General features: G+C 42.3%; 1 protein-coding gene across 1 annotated transcript in view; it reads right to left on the bottom strand.

Annotated features, from left to right (window-relative positions):
- cpda (carboxypeptidase D, a) overlaps positions 1-20,293 on the bottom strand; it is a 57,577-nt gene that overhangs the window by 11,748 nt on the left and 25,536 nt on the right. The window contains exons 7-19 of the mRNA XM_056282834.1: positions 19,655-19,822; positions 17,787-17,896; positions 17,452-17,554; positions 16,838-16,980; positions 15,915-16,084; positions 15,070-15,372; positions 13,896-14,091; positions 13,304-13,439; positions 11,696-11,842; positions 11,156-11,254; positions 10,980-11,044; positions 10,576-10,707; positions 10,018-10,203 (exon numbers count right to left, since the gene is read on the bottom strand). Coding sequence (XP_056138809.1) covers positions 10,018-10,203; positions 10,576-10,707; positions 10,980-11,044; positions 11,156-11,254; positions 11,696-11,842; positions 13,304-13,439; positions 13,896-14,091; positions 15,070-15,372; positions 15,915-16,084; positions 16,838-16,980; positions 17,452-17,554; positions 17,787-17,896; positions 19,655-19,822 — 1,958 coding nt within the window. The remainder of the gene's footprint in view (positions 1-10,017; positions 10,204-10,575; positions 10,708-10,979; positions 11,045-11,155; positions 11,255-11,695; positions 11,843-13,303; positions 13,440-13,895; positions 14,092-15,069; positions 15,373-15,914; positions 16,085-16,837; positions 16,981-17,451; positions 17,555-17,786; positions 17,897-19,654; positions 19,823-20,293) is intronic.

Below are 20,293 nucleotides of genomic sequence, written 5' to 3'. Positions count from 1 at the left end.
AGCTCCATAATCAGCATCCTTCTCCCAATATACTCGGCATCTCTCCTCCACACATGTCCAAGCCATCTCAATCTTGCCTCTCTTGCTTTGTCCCCAAACCGTCCAACCTGAGCGGTCCCTCTAATATAATCGTTCCTAATCCTGTCCTTCTTCGTTACTCCCAGTGAAAATCTTAGCTTCTTCAACTCTGCCACCTCCAGCTCCGCCTCCTGTCTTTTCGTCAGTGCCACTGTCTCCAGACCATATAACATAGCTGGTCTCACAACCATCTTGTAAACTTTCCCTTTAACTCTTGCTGATACCCTTCTGTCGCAAATCACTCCTGACACACTTCTCCACCCACTCCAACCTGCCTGCACTCTCTTTTTCACCTCTCTACTGCACTCCCCGTTACTTTGGACAGTTGACCCCAAGTATTTAAACTCAAATGCCTTTGTCACCTCCACTCCTTGCATCCTGACCATTCCACTGTCCTCTCTCTCATTCACGCATAGGTATTCCGTCTTGCTCCTACTGACTTTCATTCCTCTTCTCTCCAGTGCATACCTCCACCTCTCCAGGCTCTCCTCAACCTGCACCCTACTCTCGCTACAGATCACAATGTCATCCGCGAACATCATCGTCCATGGAGACTCCTGCCTGATCTTGTCCGTCAACCTGTCCATCACCATTGCAAACAAGAAAGGGCTAAGAGCCGATCCTTGATGTAATCCCACCTCCACCTTGAACCCATCTGTCATTCCAACCGCACACCTCACCATTGTCACACTTCCCTCATACGTATCCTGCACCACTCCTACATACTTCTCTGCAACTCCTGACTTCCTCATACAATACCACACCTACTCTCTCGGCACTCTGTCATAAGCTTTCTCTAAATCTACAAAGACACAATGCAACTCTTTCTGGCCTTCTCTATACTTCTCAAAGCAAACATCGCATCTGTGGTGCTCTTTCGTGGCATGAAACCATACTGCTGCTCGCTGATCGTCACCTCTCCTCTTAACCTAGCTTCTATTACTCTTTCCCAAATCTTCATGCTGTGGCTGATCAACTTTATACCTCTGTAGTTGTTACAGTTCTGCACATCGCCCTTGTTCTTGAAAATCGGTACCAGTATGCTTCTTCTCCACTCCTCAGGCATCCTCTCACTTTCCAGGATTGTGTTAAACAATCTAGTTAAAAACTCCACTGCCATCTCTCCTAAACATCTCCATGCCTCCACAGGTATGTCATCAGGACCAACTGCCTTTCCATTCTTCATCCTCTTCATAGCTGCCCTCACTTCCTCCTTGCTAATCCGCTGAACTTCCTGATTCACTATCCCTACATCATCCAACCTTCTCTCTCTCTCATTTTCTTCATTCATCAGCCCCTCAAAGTATTCCTTCCACCTTCTTAGCACACTCTCCTCGCTTGTCAGCACATTTCCATCTCTATCCTTGATCGCCCTAACTTGCTGCACATCCTTTGCAGCTTGGTCCCTCTGTCTAGCCAATCGGTACAAGTCCTTTTCTCCTTCCTTAGTGTCTAATCTGTCATACAACTCACCATACGCCTTTTCCTTTGCCTTTGCCACCTCTCGCTTTGCTTTACGCTGCATCTCCTTGTACTCCTGTCTACTTTCATCTCTCTGACTATCCCACTTCTTCTTTGCCAACTTTTTCCTCTGTATAATTTGCTGTACTTCCTCATTCCACCACCAAGTCTCCTTGTCTTCCTTCCTCTGTCCTGATGACACACCAAGTACCTTCCTAGCTGTCTCCCTAACTATTTCTGCAGTGGTTTTCCAGCCATCTGGCAACTCTTCACTACCACCCAGTGCCTGTCTTAACTCCTGCCTGAACTCCACACAACAGTCTTCCTTCTTCAACTTCCACCATTTGATCTTCGGCTGTGTCTTCACTCGCTTCCTCTTCTTGGTCTCCAAAGTCATCCTACAGACCACCATCCGATGCTGCCTAGCTACGCTCTCCCCTGTCACCACCTTGCAGTCTCCAATCCCTTTTAGATGGCGCCTTCTACATAAGATATAGTCCACCTGTGTGCACTTTCCTCCACTCTTGTACGTCACCCTGTGTTCCTCCCTCTTCTTGAAATATGTATTCACCACAGCCATTTCCATCCTTTTCGCAAAATCGACCACCATCTGTCCTTCCACATTTCTCTTCTTGACTCCATACCTTCCCATCACCTCCTCATCACCTCTGTTCCCTTCACCAACATGTCCATTGAAGTCCGCTCCAATCACCACTCTCTCCTCCTTGGGTACCCTCTCCACCATGTCGTCCAACTCAGGTAACCTCACAGCAGTAAAGTAAAAAAAAAAAGTTAAAAAAAAATCAATATACAAAAATGGCTGCAAAATCATCTCCCAACGAAGGCTTCACGAAAAATATGCAATGTCCTTGTTTCAGGACCATTCAACGTGTTCATCAGGGATAGAATATAGCCTGTTTGTTCAAAACTATTTACAAAAGTTTCCTGTTGTGTAAGTCAGATTATGATTCGGGCTTTTAACCTTCCTTTGTGGAAAAACACAGTGTGGGGTTGTATTTTTGTTTTTTCAGAGGCTGTTTCTCCCAGATCACAGAGAATCTTCTGCAGTAGGCCACATAGTGACCAAGAGCATCCCTCGACGGCCCTGATGTGAATTTAACAATTCCTCAGAGTGTGAATGATTTTTAGTTGCAAGTTGACTGGAAATTCAGACAGTGGGTAATTAGTGTCCGCACCCGTTTGTATGCACAATAGTTATCGAGTAGTGTTGGCTGTGTGACTGAGCCATGGAAGGGCAATTTCAATGATGAAGGATCACATTTCAAGCTATCTGGGCCCTCATCAGATTACTTCAACGGCCTCGAACATGTGGATGGATTGAGTAGTAGTCCATCTGCAGTGCAGCTTGTAGCTGACCCATTCCTCCTGCTTGTAAAATGTTAACATTGACAGGGAGCAGAGGGATTTCCCTTGAATGTCCTATGCTTTGGCAACAGTGTGGGGAGGTGCACTGACTCTTACTTGTCACACTAGCAACTTGCTTCATAGTTGTAGTAATGATGTGAGCTATGTTACATTCTGCATCCATTTGATTAACACCTGTGCAGATTCAAATGTATAAGACAGTATTTTTGCCCTCTGTGCATAAACATTATGTTGCACTCCCTTTGAGACGATGGTTTTCACCAAGTGAAAAATTTCCATTTTCTCTTCTTTGTTAACATACTGTCACAGAATGCACAATGGAGACATTGGCAAAAGGAATCAAAGGCACAAGTATTATTTACTCAAGGGTTTTTCTGACTTTAACAGGCTGTTTGGCCATGTAGTTGCCATTTCTTAAACAAACTTTGGTTTGTTTTCTTTTCAAGTTAGTATCTACATGCGACCACTCAGGGCAAGGATTAACGTAAGAAAAACTCTTTAGGTGGCGAGCAAGGCCTCTCCAGTTTTCAACAAATTCATCCCTTGGTAGACTGCTCTCCTTCCATTGTATGTTCTTCTTCTGATATTGCAAGGACCTCCTGATGCTGTTTCCCATAACCTAATGTGGATTCCTCCGACTTTTAAGGTCTTTTTTCAGTGTGAGCTGAAATCGTCACAGATGCAGAGGACGGCTTTATCTTGCCTTCAATATGCTGTAGGCAAGGCTCAGCGTTTTCAGTTTTTATTTTTCAAAGCCATCCAGCATGCCGAATTTCGCCACAAGAGGACACTGTTACATAACCTCACACGAACAGGAACAACTTTTGGATCCGTGGAAACATAACATCCAGATAAAAATCAGTTTAAACCAATCTGCTCCTTTTAAAAAAATCTGGGTATTTTTCAGTGAAAATCAGTAAAAACCAAAAACGCCGAGCCTTGGCTGTAGGTGATGGACAAAAGCGGTCTACATGGATTGTGAAGTTATCATGATTGAAGAGACCATGTTTGATATTACTGAATTCTGCCTCAACACTGGCAGAACTTGCTGTAAGGTTTTCACTTTTTAAGTGAGGCACCATTATGCCTGTCCAAATAGGCAGGTAGCATGCCATTTCGTGTGATATGAGGGACAAGCTCAGGAAGAAAGTGTAAATTGTCCTGATCACCATCACCCACTGCAAGCTTTGTGCTGTCATGACAGATCTCTATCACCCACTGCTTTCAGATCTGTTTGGCATGTATGAACAGCTTCTTTAAAATTGATCACTTCCATGTCATTGCCTTTTATGGATGCAAGCGGGACAATTCCTTCTAAAATTCTTTTTAGTTGCACATGGCAAGTCTCAGAGATTACTGGCATGCCTCCGTCATCACTCCCCTCAGATTCACTCAAGGTAACAATGACAATTGAACATATAAGGTCCCTTGCATCTTGTAGGGTCACTGATTGTATAAGTTGTGCCATGCACCTTAAGGAGAAGTCCCTCACTCGACTGCCCTTTTTCCGGAGACAGTCCCACTGACTAATCGGTTTAATTCAAAGTGCAACATCCATTCCAATAAAAGAAAAAAACAAAAGGTGGTAGTTTGGATGGTGCATTTCCTGTGAGCACCCCAAAGCATTCATTAATTTAAGCCTTCAAGTCAGCAAGCAGGGTGAAGGCCTTGACAAGTCCCCCCAGCAACACAGTCAGAAATCACACACTGCTTCTTTTGCAATAGCAGCACCTGCTTGCTGCCATTCTGATAGCCAGTTTCCAATGGCTGTCAAACTTAACATAGCAGCGCATGTAGACGCAGTGACCTCACTTGGACCAAACAACTTGGTGTTTTTGTTGTCTAATGTGTCTGACACTGAGAAAGAACGTCAACTCTATTGGGAAGCACAATTACAACAGTAGAGAACTTTTGGACATTGGAAACTATCAGATACCAGCTTGTTTGGACAATCTGTGTTTTCTCGGCTTACTACGCGGCCCAGGCCCCATTGCTACAGGACATCCCCCTGCGGCTCCCCGCTTGAGAAAGCGCTGGAGGAGGTGCGAGAGGACCCGGAAGCATGGTGTGCGCAGAGGCATCCATGCTAGGCTAAAGGCTAACCCCTCCAGTCAAGCTCTCCCATCCCAGGCAATCATCCCCACGTGTTCCAAGTCTACCACCATCATACCAACGCCAAAGAGGTCCCGTGTGTCCTGCCACAATGACTACTGCCCCATTGCACTGACTCCCATCATCATGAAGTGCTTTGAGAGACTAGTCTTGAAGCACATCAAGTCCAGCCTCCCCTCCACTCTGGACCCTCTCCAGTTTGCATACTGCACTAACCGCTGCACAGAAGATGCCATAACCCCTGCTCTTTATCCAGCCCTGTCCCACCCAGAGAGAAAGAACAGCTATGTGAGGATGTTGTTCCTTGACTTCAGCTCAGCTTTTAACACAATCATACCACAACAACTGATCAAAAAGCTGAGCCAGCTGGGCCTTAACACCCCCCTCTGCAACTGGTTGCTGCACTTCCTCACGGGGAGGCCACAGTCAGTGCAAATTGGCAAGATCTCCTCCAGGACCATCACACTGAGCACCGGCACTCCACAGGGCTGCGTGTTCAGTCCACTCTTGTTCATCCTGCTGACTCATGACTGCACAGCATCATCCACCTCCAACCTCATTATAAAATTTGCTGATGATGGCACAGTGGTAGCTCTCATCAGCAACAACGATGAATCATCATACAGAGCGGAGGTGGATCAACTGGTGACGAGGTGCAAAAACAACAACCTCTTCCTAAACATAGGAAAAACTAAGGGGGTCATTACTGACTTTAGAAAGACCAGCGCCCACCATACTCCTCTGACTATCAATGGTATGGACATGGAGAGAGTCAGCAGTGTAAGTTCCTGGGAGTTCACATCAGAGGACCTCTCCTGGTCCTCACATGTCACTGTACTCTCCAAGAAGGCCCAGCAGCATCTTCACTTCCTGCGGTGTCTGAGGAAGGTGAGTCCCCCCCCCCACCCACCCATCCTCATCACATTCTACAGAGGCACCATAGAGAGCATTCTGACCAGCTGTATCACTGTCTGGCACGGGAACTGCAAGGCATCCGACCGCAAATCGCTACAGCGGCTAGTGAAGACAGCTGGAAATATCTTAGGAACTGCTCTCCCATCCATCCAAGCCATCTATGATGCACAGTGCACCTGGAAGGCGCTCAGCATTGTGAAAGACCCCCACCCACCCTTCCCACATCCACTTCAACCTCCTACCCTCTGGCAGGAGTATCCGTGCTGCCTCTACCAGACTATACAATAGTTTCATTCCTCAGGCTGTGAGGTTCCTCAACAGCCTGAACACTTGGACCTTCCACAAAATGACTTTTTGACCATCTTTCTCGCTGTCCGTGTCAGGTGTGCTTGTGGTGTTAAGTCTGTGAAGTAATTTTTGCTTTGAATATACTTTTTGTTTTTATGTGACACTGTGGTCCTTGTGATACACAATTTTGTTCCCTTGTATGTATGAGACATGCATATGAGGCAATGACAGTAAAATAGTCTAAGTCATGATGTTCAGAGAGCACTTGCACCACTGGAATATGAATTGCAGTTTCGGCTCTTGAGGACAGAACTCCGTGGTATAAAAAATGTACCCAGAGGTTACAATAGGTCTTTATTTTTTTTGACAACCGTGTCTGGTGAATCAACACTCATAAGTGGCGCCTCAGTTCTTAGATTGTGATTTGTAAACCTGCATCTGGGAGGGAGTCCAGTAATGACAAAAAAAATTATCAAGGCCAATGTCATGTATGCTACCATTGTGTGGTACACTGTATTTCAATAGCTGAAGTGAAAGAATGGGTCTCCTAGCTCCTTGTCACCTCTCTCGTTTGGCTTTTCTTAATTCCAAATTTGGTAAGTGGCTTGAGTTTGTGAGCTTCAGCAGCCTGCCATATGTGTGGCTGTTTTCGACCTTCCCAGAGTTGTACACATCTCCAGCAGATAATCTTTGTTTATATTTTCCAGTGTGGAGACTGTCATCAATATTTTGGATTTTGCATTTAAGAACCACTGATTGATCAATCTCTGGTATCTTATCTGTAGTAATGGACAGTGTTGCGTTGCACTAACTGCAGTTACCTATGATGTCAATATAGCTTGAGGCACCATTTGGATGCACCTTCGCCCACCAAAATCTTAACGTGCATTGAGATTTCCCCTTTTCCCATATCTCCTCATTCAGGACATGAGTCCATGTGTCACATTTTAATAGAGTGCACTGTCTTTCATGGGACTTTAAATATGTATCACTGTAAAGGATTTCCCCTTTTGAGATAAAGTACAAGTTCAAAGTGCAGGTCATAATTATTCTGCCTGTACTGAGGGATGAACATCAGTCTCATCTGGGCTGCCACTCTATGTAGTATATACCTTTTGAGTTGTTTATCATCATTGTAGCCCAGGATTTTCCATGTATTGTGCCTGTTCAATCTTACAAATGTATATACAGCCTTTAGCGAGATTTTGTTGTGGAGTAGCTGACTCTGGTGTGTCCATACTTTTTCTGAGGGAGGTGCTATACACTGGCCTTCAACAACTTCCCTAGCAGATAAGATGATTTCCACGATATATCATCTTTATGAGAAGCTGGCTTCCTTGGCATCTGATCAAAATAAGAAAAATGTGTTACTCAAATTTAAAAATTACTCAATGAGCCTGAACGTCCTGCACACACAGCACACTCTAATCACAAAGCTATGTGTATGCTTACATGTATATTGTATGTCCTGTGCTGAATGGCAAGATTCTTTGACTCATTTCTAGAGCTGATGCAGTCATTCTCTTTAATAATGGCATTCAAACATTCTGAATAATTCATTAGCCATTAAATATAAACGCAAAGCAAATGTCAATTTCCTTTTTCATTGCAATCAGTCTTGCTAATCAGGTGAATAGTGTCTGATTTGTTTATTATTTTAAGTTTGGAATATACGTAGGTAAGCTTTTGTTCCCCATGACCTACTGGAGAACTGGACACAAAGTCTAGATTTACCCTTGAATTTTAAAAAACATTTCATTCCCCTTTCAAAGTTATGCATTGCAATCCTCGAATTCATTTTCATAACATGATTTCATTGTTATTTCAGCTATGTTGCTAAGATTATTCGTATAAGGTTAGTGTAATTAGTACAAATAGGTAATTCAGGTTCTTGTCTGGGTTAACTGTGTGTCGATTGATTGGTAATGCTCCAGTAGGCACAAACAAGACCAGTTTTGAACGATTTGGATGATAATGGGGTGTACGATGACGTCACTCCTTTTGGCAAATGTTATTTTATATCTAAAATACTAAAAGAGCACAAATGAGACCAGTTTTGAATGATTTGGACAATAATGGGGTGGAGGATGACATCACATCCTATAAAATATAATGCTTGATATCTCAAAAACCCTACAGCACAAACGCAGCACTAACGAATGATAATATTTTTATTCATGTTCTGATTACATGGGGTGCCGACTTCACGGAGATGTATCAACTGCAGACGGTGGAGGGAGCCCTTGCTGATACCAGAGTAAAGTGCATTACAATAGTTAAGCCAAGAATAGATAAAAGCATGTACAACTTTTTTATAGATCGGCAGTCGATAAAAATTACCTAATTCTGGAGATTAGCTTGAGGTGGAGAAAGCATGACTGAACACCATGTTTGATTTGATTATTTAAACTAAGGTTAGCATCGAATATTACATCAAGATTCCTAGCAGACTATCTGACAGACCACCAAGATAAGCAACAAAAGAGCTAATGGCATTTTCGGGACCAATCATTTAATTTGAAAAAATTGTCAGACATCCAGGATTTAATGTCAGAGAGGCATGTTGTGAGATTTGCTAGGGTGCTAGGATCTGTGGGTTTTAGTGGCATGTATAACTGAGTGCCGTCAGCATAAAAACGGTTGAGCACATTGGGATTTTGAATGACCTGGCTAAGGGGCAGCATGTACGTATATTGACATAACTGACTTTTATCCAGATCTCACTTTAATTTACAGGAGATATGCAATGCGTTCCTATGGCCTGCGACGCAGTATTCGAAGCCCAAAAAAATATGGGGAGATAATTAAGGAGAGAGCTGTCATCATGTTAGCCTCAACATGTGATTTGGACCTGGGGCCAGAGAAAAGTGAAGAGGATCAGAATCCACTGGACGAGAGATACACAAAGAACGCTGCTGTTCCTCCTGACCTGTATCCATGCCACAATACAAAGTCCCTCACAGTTCAAGAAAATGGCTATGTAAGTGGCCTGACAAGTCAACCAGGACCTTTGATGATCCATGGCTACACAGTGCCAGAGTACCAGCAGATATATCATTCAGTGGTAGAGCCCCTGTTGTCCACACCCTCTGGGAAACTTGCAGCCTACACCCTGGAGCTGGGCCGTACTATCAAAGAGCATCTATTTGATGCGCTTTCCTACCCTACACTGCAGATTACAGCGCAGCCAAATGAAAAGGTGGAAGTAATGGAGAGATTTTGTGTGCTCCGCTCCACTCCTTGTATGGAGGTCGATGTTGATGGGGAGCCACCATGCAATTTGTCCAGAGACGTTCTGTAGAGTGGCCCTGATGTGTCTACTCAGGTTTGTTGTTTCCATAAGCATTAAAAGAATTAAGAATAATTTTGTTACATGTATGCATCTGAATTAGGAGCTACCTTTTACAATATATGTAAGAGTTTATGACTCATTCATACAGCGGTCAGCTGCTCTGTGTGCAGTCTTGTTCACCATTTACCAACCAACAAACTTCTAAAATGTGTGCATTATTACCACATATACACGGGAAAGCATGGCTGCGAATAGGGGGTTTCTGTTCTTAACATAAAAAAACTAACTCAGTAACACACCTTGTAAGCCTCGTTTTTGCATACCATAAAACAAGAGGGGATTAAGTGACATTGTATTAATCCTGTTTTTACCAATCATACCAAGAAACCCATTATTTGGCTTGTCCTACCATGTCTTGACCTGGTTTATATGAGAGTGAATGCATCTGCATGTTTTATCATTTGTCTTTGGTTGCATATACATACCTCCTGGCGTTGCTGCTGATAACCATCAGCCACAGCTTCAATGTTGTGGTTGCCAGGAGCCAGTAGGGCATGGAAGTAGCCACCCTCTGCAGTGAAGACCCTTACTCCCCCATTCAGCACAATCATAGCACCTACAATAGGCTTCCCACTCTTGTCCCTCACCTTTCCTCGTACACCTTTATGGACCTGGAAGGTGAAGGGAAGTAAAAGGAACAACTGAACACTTGATTATGGAAAAAAAAATGTTTTTTATTCGCAAATGTGCAAAAGGACTTTCTATGGGGAACCAAGTTTTCTTCATGCTTCTGCATCAACAACTTTTCAGCTGCTGTTTAGAAATAAAGTGGAGCCCAGCTTTGTTATTGCCAGAATTTACAGTAAACTGATGGAAATTTAAATTGTGACAAAGTAAAAAATATGCTGATATTTTGCAGATAAAACTGCCATCCCACCCCACTTAAACAAAATTTTAAAATAAATACTGGGATTGATATTGCATATAAAACTTTCAATACATACTGTGAGCTTCACTTAAAAAAAACCTACAAATGACTGTACCTCAACCAGCATGCTAAGAAGAGCCTTCTTGTTCTCTGCCCAGAGTGTGGACAGCTGCTCGGCGGAGGGGAACAAACAGCATCCAGTGTACACTGTGATCTCTGGACAGTGGCCAAAGTCCACACTGAAATCCTGGAAAGGTACACAGACACACACATTGCAGTTTGTGTTGTCTGCATCTACTTCTGCAATGAACAGAACAAATCATGAACTAGGCAAGAAGTGCTGGTTTCAGGAGGGCGCGATAGCCTCTCGAGTCTATGCTTCAACCATGACATGTCAACAGACAACACAGTGGTCCTTCATAGGATTCCAAAATTTTACATAAAAAGACATTTAGTTCTAAATGATTTTAAACCTTGTATGATGAAGTCATCCAGAAAAAAAAATCTTCCAAGACCCACCTTCATGCTACCCATATGGCTTTGTCTTTCTGCTGCCCTAAGTACACCATCTGGGATGTTGCCCACTGTGGAAGAGACAAGTTCAATCAGCACACTCCCATTATTTCCATCATTCCACTATTACTCTTTCAAAGAGACAATGCCAGCGATTTCTAGCTTTTTTTTAAATTACATACACTGTCCATTATTTGGACATCCAGTGTCTCCAAGGTGCATCTTGGGGTGGTTGCTGGCATATACATTAGCCAAGTACTTCAGAGTGCCCTCGTTTTCCACTGATGAGGAAAAAAATATATATTGTTAATTTCTAAATATACAGAGGTGCCATTACATTACACAAAGTTAAATCTGATATACATGATACGATAAATCTGTGACTTGTCATCAGCCAAAACCTGCTTAATTTGAAATTGTGAATAAAAAGATGCTAAGTCTAAAATAGAAACTCTTTCATTCTAATGTAACTATGGATCAGGGCTATGACTAAATTCCGAGTAGGAAAAAAGGCATTTGTGATGCTTTTTTTTTATAGCAAATAGGATAAAAAAAATCAAATTGGTTTCCAAATACGACAGTAAAAATGAATAACAGAATTGTATATTTGAGACATTCAGTAAATAGTAAAATTGCATAAACCTGAAAATAAAGGCTATTGGATTTTATTTTGAAGATGATATAACTCAAATGTAAAGCAGTCGTCTGCTCTTTGGTTTTACCAGGCTGGACAGGTTTGTCATAGGGGTAGGTAGCCAGAAGGGAGCCACCATCTAAGGCTACAGACAGAGTATAGCCCCTCTCTAGGATAAGATTCATCACTGCCCTGGTCTCAGGTTGGGCCTCCACCACACGCTGTGATGCATTGCCTAAAACAGAAAAATAAGGAATCTGGAACATTTGTCATTTCATTCCATGCACCTGCGCACATGAAATTAAACAAAATATTGTTTCCCCCAACCCACAGCAGTGCAACACAAAGACAAAAACACATCCAAACTGCAAAAATACATTTATCCATCCATCCATCCATTATCCGAACTGCTTATCCTGCTACATGTCCAAAAAAAAAAATCACTGTCCAAGAGAGCGAATGCCAGGATGACTGTCGGTCTGCATGGGCTAGCAGTTAGCTTAGCCTGCCCCGCTTCCACGTCCTGTCAGACTGCTCTCGGTGTCTCCTCCTCGGGTGCAGCTCCAAGCAAGGCCGTGGTCCCTCTGCCAACCAGACACAGCAGACCAGGCTCCCCCAGCCGATCGAACGCCAGCTCTCCCAGCCAGACACCTTCGATACACCTCCCCACACTCCATACGACAACACCAAAAACACAGTCAACGCTAGGCGAGGCCGCCGCCAGACCGCCCACAGTGTTACCGGAACTGGCGGTCTGCATGGGCTAGCAGTTAGCTTAGCCTGCCCCGCTTCCACGTCCTGTCAGACCGCCCTCGGTGTTTCCTCCTCGGACGCAGCTCCAGGCCGGGCCGTGGTATTAGGTATAGAGTATAGGGGTAAAAATGTATTCATTGGTAAGGGTTTTAGAACTTGGGAAAGTTCTTCTCAATAAGGAACCAATGTCATTTCTTTTACTTTAGAGGACAATGCAGTCAAATCTGCCATACTATGTGTTTAGTTTTCAACTTGCCAAGATATGCACATCTCGCCTCTTTGTATCATTACATCTGCTCTTGAGTCACTTCGTAACCTCACTGTTAGTTCTGTGGACAGTTGAAGAAACGGCATCTTTTTACCTACAACCCATATTAAAATGTTAAATCCTGATCGCTCTCTTCATTCTGCAATTGGAAGGCTGCTGTCAACACCCACTTCAAAAGGACCAAGCTCTAGGGCCAGGCTTTCCTCTCACCTGGCCCCAAAATGGTGGAATGAACTCCCAGCTTCTACCAGAGCTGCAGATTCACTCACATCATTCAAGTGAGGCTTAAAAAAAATAAAAAAATAAATTTTACAGGTCTACCTCCATACACGGTCTCTAACAATGACTGTTATACTCATCGGCATTGTCTGGATAAGATGTAATTGGAATCCCCTACTATTATTAATCATATCTTGGTGAGCTACCTATTGCGCACTGACACAACATACACTCTTGGTTATGATATGATTACAATATGGGTTGATACACAAATATATCTGCTAACTGCTGATTATCCTGCATGCCGCTTGCAATAAAAGCATCTGCCGAATGAGAAAATGTACAATGTAAATCTGTTGTTTCAAAAATACTGTTAGCTTGAATACACACATTCAGTTATCGCGGCCCTTCCTTCTTTTAATTGCTCATTTTTTCACAGCCATGTACACTACTAACCAAAGAAGTCTGTGTCCAGGTCTTTTCCATGTGCGTTGGTCAGACCCAAGGTAGAAGTACATTGCTTCTCCTTAGCTATCTCCCGTCCGTCTGGGTTGATGGAGGGCAGGATGACGATCCGTGTCTCATTGATCAGCTATTGGGGGGGGGGGGGGGGTGTAGAGTAGGAGCAATTGAAGGCAAGGCTTTAATTTTGGGATATTCAGAAGAATGTTTGGCCAATAATTAAGAGGATGTAGTATAAGGACAGGCAAAAGTAGAATCAAATCAGTGTTCAATATTTAACGCTGCCATAAATCAAAATAATGTTTCCCACATTGTTTTTTGTTTTTTTAATGGTAGCAGCAGATCTATTCTGCACTACCACCTAATTTATCTAACGCTGTCTTTCAACCATTTTAATCTACAAAATGGGCATAATAGCCAATGTGGTGAGAAATGTAAAAATAGTACAAGACTGTGCAGAATCATTTATATCTCTTTTGAAAAGCATGGTACTACATTGAAAGAATCATCAAGTTACTATCTTTTAAATCTTGCAGTAAGTGTCCACAGTGGCACACCCTTATTCCTGTGAGGCTCTAAAACTCACCCTGGTGATGGCTGGGTTCTTGCCATAGTTGATACACAGGAAGGCAGCAAACTCCAGCAGCAGCTCAGTGCCCACTGGGGCATTGCCATGGATTCCTGCTACAAAACGGATCTTGGGCTCCGATGGTTCAGCTTCATCTGGCTTATTGGAGATTTCTAGAGCCCAGATGGTTCGAAACTCTAAACTTTGCCCCAAACTAGCCGCCAGAATAAAGGAACGAGAAGAAAACTTAGAAAAACAAGAATCACAGTTTTGTCCACCTATAGCAGAGGGGAGAATGAAGCTATCATGAGGAGTACAAGATGTAAATTCTAACAGTACTGAATTAAGTTTATAACCAGAATTTTGGTTTAAACATTTTAAGACTTTAAACAGAATAAATGTGTAAGTATTTTTAAGAAACTATGTTGACTAACTTTCATGAAAAAATAAATACTCTCAGCATTACAACATTAAGAATGAGAAAATTATCCAGTGACATTAAAGCCCTGAAAATTGATACTGATGCGATGATACTGAATTAATTTAATTTGGAAATTCAGAGGATGTTAGCATTTACTATTTTTAAACAAACTGAGCTTTTATCAACATAAACCAAATTTCTACTGTAACTTAATGTTCATGAACAGTCCCTTCAAAGTTACTTTGTTTACCATGCTGAAATACATACGTAGGTCAGATTTAACTTCAACATGATGTCCATCCCAATTATAAAAGCCCCGCAACAATGTCCCCAATTATAAAACAGATAGCTCAAATCAAGCAATCTGATTGGCTGTCAGCCATGGTATAGTAACCGCATACAACAGCAATGACGTCCAATTTCTTCACACAATTCAGCATCACTCCACCAGTATGTTGTATGGTAAGCTAGTACATTGCATAGCAGCTGCCTTGCACTCTGTGTAAGCAGTGAGGCAGGCCTATTTCTTTGCAACAACAATGCTTTATGAACACGTTAATAAAAACGGTCTTTCATATTGCCATATGAAACGGACCGTTATTCCGTCGAGCCGAATAACGCCCCTTAGCTGTTATATAATCACACTATATCACAGCCTGTCATGAGCTATTGCTTAATTAAATAAAGTCAGGTCAAAACCAAGTATTGTGGTAACATTATTTCAACAGAAAGAACAAGTGTTAGACTACTTAGAAGATATAGCCAGCTTACGAGCGCCGGGAAGTGATCTTGGGGAAGTTTAGGGTGAGGCCTCTCAGAAACTCAGACATTTCCTTGTAGCTTCTGTAGCGGAAGCTATTTTCTGTTGCTGTGCTCCTGACCAGCTGCTCCAGGCCCTGGCCCAGGGAGAGATCTTTGATGAAGCTCTGGAACTCCTCCTCAGATGGGTCTTGAGTGGCCTCGGGCCCCTTGGGAGTCTGGCCTTTCGGCTCTGAGTGGACACGCGTCAGCCTGAAGTCCACCACCTCTACTCCATTAATTGGCACTGTGGCATAGATCCTCACGGACGTGTATCTGAGAGACCGGGAACATAAAATTTCCTTCACAAAACATAAATCTTAAAACTTGTTTTCGTAACTGCATGTTGAGCTGATACATTATCCATCCATCCATCCATTATTCAAGCTGCTTATCCTAATTAGGGTTGCAGGGATGCTGGAGCCGATCCCAGCAGTCATTGGGCAGCAGGCGGGGAGACACCCTGGACAGGCCGACAGTCCGGCACATGGCTGATACATTCACACACACATTCACACCTAGGGACAATTTAGTATGGCCGATTCACCTGACCTATATGTCTTTGGAATGTGGGAGGAAACCGGAGGACCTGGACGAAACCCACGCAGACACGGGGAGAACATGCAAACTCCACACAGAGGACGACCTGGAACGATCCCCAAGGTTGGACAACCCTGGGATGCGAACCCAGGACCTTCTTGCTGTGAGGCAACCGCACTAACCACTGCGCCACCGTACCACTCCTGATACATTGTCTAGTAAAATTATACAGTTTATATTCTCCTGATTCGTTTGCCTAATGTTTCTTTGTGCCTCACCCGCGGGCAGAGGCAATGAGGCTGTAGGTCCCAGGAACCAGCAGTCTCCAATAGTCTCCAGTCTGCGCTGTAGTGATGTTGTGCTTTATCTTCTCCACCTGGATAGTGGCATTGGGGATGCCTGTACCATCCTTAATATCTGTTACTGTGCCCTTCACGCCTTTGTGAACCTGCAATGAGTAATCCATACAAACACACATGCACAAAAATAAATAAATAAATAAAAATGATTAGCACTTTAAATTGATCTTAAAAAAAACCGTAAGAGCAAGAACATTCATTCTTTTTGCAGCTGAAAACTAAGGCTCTGTCTTTCGCATCATCATATTGTACACTTGTGTTGCAGGTTGATGATGTCACTACGTTACGTTATGCTTGCTACCCGTGGGAGATCTGTGGGCAGCACTTGCCAGCCGGCCGTGGATCTACTGGCCGCCTGTGGAGGTCTGATGACTATCAAAATGCCTTTGCGCTCTGCTCATAAAAATTAACATATTTCAAAAACTAAAAAAATGTACATAGTTCAAATAACTTATGGAGTGTTAAGAAATATTTTTTCAATTTTCAGAATTGTTTTGGATCAAGATGATTTGTGTGTTTAATTAGTAAAATTTGATGAAAAAAACAGGTCCGATTTTTGCTTTTTTTTTTTTTAATTTATGACACAATTTCAATACTTTAATCAATTATTATGCTTTATTGACTTACATGACCTTTTACCTTAGGTTGTACAGATGTTTGGGATATGAAGCATTTGAAGGTACTTCAGGAAATGACATCACAATCACAATAAGCAAAAAATACCAATATAGGCACTGGCGGACCATTTCTATTGCCGAATTCAAAGGGTTAAGCGAATGAGTGAATGAAAAACTCAGTGATTTACAAGGATTCAACACTGGATCTTAGTGACTGATGATTACCTGCTGTATAAACTTCAACAAGGAACGTCTGTTTTGCTCCCAGTATGAGGGCAGGTCCTTTGCCTTGGGGTACTTGACACAGCCTAATTCAATAGTCACCTCAAAACAGTTGCTATTCAAATAGTTCCAGTCCTGCATGCCACCTACAGAGATAAGTTCGTGTCAGAATAAATGAAACACTGACTTGACAATCAGACTCAAGATTACTGCAAGAAATACTAAAGCGTTAAATCTCGACACATAATGACATTAAAAAAAACTCCCTAATGAACTACAGCCCAAACACTGGCTTTATTTTTATCATTTTTATTCAGTGGATTGAATACATATTTTCCGCTCAAATCAGATTACTGGGTTATGTAATAGATAAGTCTTAAATGCTGAGGTGGAGTTGTTTACATTGGTCACCAAAGTAAAATGTTTCTACAAATATCTGATTTTCTTACAAAATTAAAATTAAAAAAAATCACTAAGCCATTTAAATTCTGGATTAGTGAATAAAATGCATATGTGACATAATGAATATAGGTTAGTTACTGACAGGACAAAAACTTTTACAGGCTAAACAGATGCTTTTCCATTGTACCTTTATTAACTAAAAGAGACAGGCTTACCAGGAACATTGTACCAGTTGGCACCATTGGTTATGCCATCCTCAAAGTATTCATCTGGGTAGAGTTCTTCACAAGGGTGCCCATTGTGCATGAGAGGATTCTCCTGTGGGTAAAACACACACACACACACACACACACACACACACACACACACACACACACACACACACACACACACACACACACACACAATAATGAGAATCAGTCATTGTAAAACAAAATCCCCAAACATCAACAATCCACTGATCCGTGTTTTGTCTTCGGTAACATAACAGTATTATTAGCAGACCATCGCCAGCTCAAAACAAGCTCAAAAGCGTAAGGTGTCCTTTTACCTGCGAGTAGGCTCTGGCCACCTGCTGAAAGACCTTATCATCAGGTGATTTGCTGTACTGTGAGATGCCCTCTTTGTCATCATCATAGGGGTAGTTAACCACCAAGGAGCCTGAGTTCAATACAGGGAATAGACAGATCAGATGTCAAGGGAGGATTTGGCGGGAAGCAAAGCTACAGAGTTCACCAAAAAAAATTAAACGTGACAATTTTAATGAAAATGAATTCTGAACATGTCCAATTTATTTTTATAACTTAGTATTTAACAGATCAAAATATAGAACATTGTGCCTATTGTGTAATCTTTTAGGATTAATTTTGCAGACCAATCCAACTCCAGAAATCTCCTTCAAGAGATTGTGAAAAATGTTCTGAAATTGCATAGCTGAACAAACAAGAAAAATCTAAAAAAAAAATGTATATATATATATATACACACACAAAAGTGTCTTGATACATGCTCAATTATTCAGGTAAGAAAATCAAAGAAAGTTGAATTAGTTCATCTGGATACAACATTTATTGACAGATATGTTTAATCACTCAACTAAGTGACATCTTCAGTCTGAACTGACTGCAGGTATCCTCATCCCTTATAAACAATACAGTTGCATAACCATGAAACCAACAACCGATTTTGTATGCAAATATGGGCGTGACCATTAACTAGCGTTACAATGGTCATGGGTACTATTCACAGAGGATTTGGGAATGTTTGCAATCACAGCATTGTAAGATGGCGACAGATGTACTTTTAGACCCCCCACCCACCCCAGTTCAGGTATGGTTGTTCTCTCGTCACATAAATGGCCTCTTTGACTCCCCATTCAAACCAGTGTTCCTCCCTATCAAGGATGTGCACGTCCTCATCCCTGAAAGAGTGGCCACTGGTCTGCAGATGGGTGTAGACTGCGGAGTCCTGGCCTGATGCGTAGCTCTTCTGTGTTGTGCCATCATCTTGGCCAGTGTCTGTTTAGTTTCGTTTAGGTTAGTGGCTGTTAGTTTAGTTTCCCCAATGTACAAGTCATGGCAATCCTCCTGGCACTTAACAGCATACACTATATTGCTCTGTTTGTGCCGGGGGACCCGATCCTTGGGGTGGACCAACTTCTGGTACAGCGTGTTTTGGGGTTTGAAAGCAACTGAGATGCGGTGCTTGGAAAATACGCATCTCAGCTTTTCCGACACTCCCACCACATACGGTATCACTACTGGTTTACACTTAGGCAGCTGTTGTCCTTCTCCTCTCTTCGATTGTCCTTCTCCTCTCTTCGATTGGCTGGTGCACTGTTTGGGCGTCTTCCTGGCTTTGACAAAGGCCCATTGCCTGGCCGCTGTGTCAGTGGGGACATTGTCAGCTCCGTGGTACAGTGTCCCGATGACTCCTAGTTTCCTGACTTATGACTCCTAGTCAAAGAGGTCATCTATGTTAAGACAGAATGACCATCCCTGAACTGGGGGGGGGGGGGTTTAGAGTATATCTGTCGGTATCTTACAATGTCGTGATTGCAAACATTCCCAAATCATCTGTGAATAGTACACATGGCCATCGTAACTCTAGTTAATGGTCACACCCATATTTACATAGTTAATGGTCACACCCATATTTACATATGAAACTGGTCGTTGGTTTCGGTCGTTATGCAAATGTATTGTTTATAAGGGTGGGGACACCTGCAGATGTCCCTTAGATGAGTGATGAAACGTATTTGTCAATAAACGTTGTATCCAGATGAACTGATTCAACCTTCTGTGATTATACGAATGTCACCATAACCTAAATAATTAATGGTGACACTGGCTATCACGACTAAAGGTAAATGCAAACAAAAATTATTTTAGTTAGAACAAGCTCAAGGTAAGGCCCTGCCTCCATGGAGGTTGGCTGACAGGATGAAGGGAATGCTCTTCAACCAGTTCATCACAGCCACAGTCTCTGGTTGTCTGGGATCCCTGGTGGTTGCAAACTGGTCTGGGAAGTTACGGTTCAGGTCATAATTGTTGCTGTTGTTGCGTCCCTTGTAGCCTTTTACATCACCTGTAAAGAGAGAACTGATGAACAATCTATACAATACATCTATATCCATAATCTATGTTTAGTAAATTAACAAAGCAATGGAATAACTGACCTATATTTTTCTCTGCTCCACTTGCTGTGCACTCCCTGATACTTATCAGAAACAACCAGCAGTTTAAAATTACACCAGTCGAAGTGACACCAGTAAATGCTTTGTGGATTTGTCAAACTGAGACAGAGTTTAATACTGACACATTTAATAATTTTAAAAATTCTGCACCAAACTTTAAATGGGGGTTATAATGTTACTTCCGCATAACTAAGCTCTCACATTTTTGTCTTGAATTTTTTTTAAAAACACGGCAATGCACAATTGGCCAAAATTAAACCATAATGATTGGGAAGTCAGTTAAACATATTACAATTTGCTAAAAGTACATATTATTTTCATACTAGACATGATTTAATTGGTTTCCAATTACTAAAATGTCA

Source organism: Lampris incognitus, chromosome 7, assembly GCF_029633865.1.
Source record: "Lampris incognitus isolate fLamInc1 chromosome 7, fLamInc1.hap2, whole genome shotgun sequence".
Lineage (NCBI taxonomy): Eukaryota > Metazoa > Chordata > Actinopteri > Lampriformes > Lampridae > Lampris > Lampris incognitus.
Note: the sequence above shows the minus strand (reverse complement) of the source record. Positions and strands in the feature narration are given on the sequence as shown.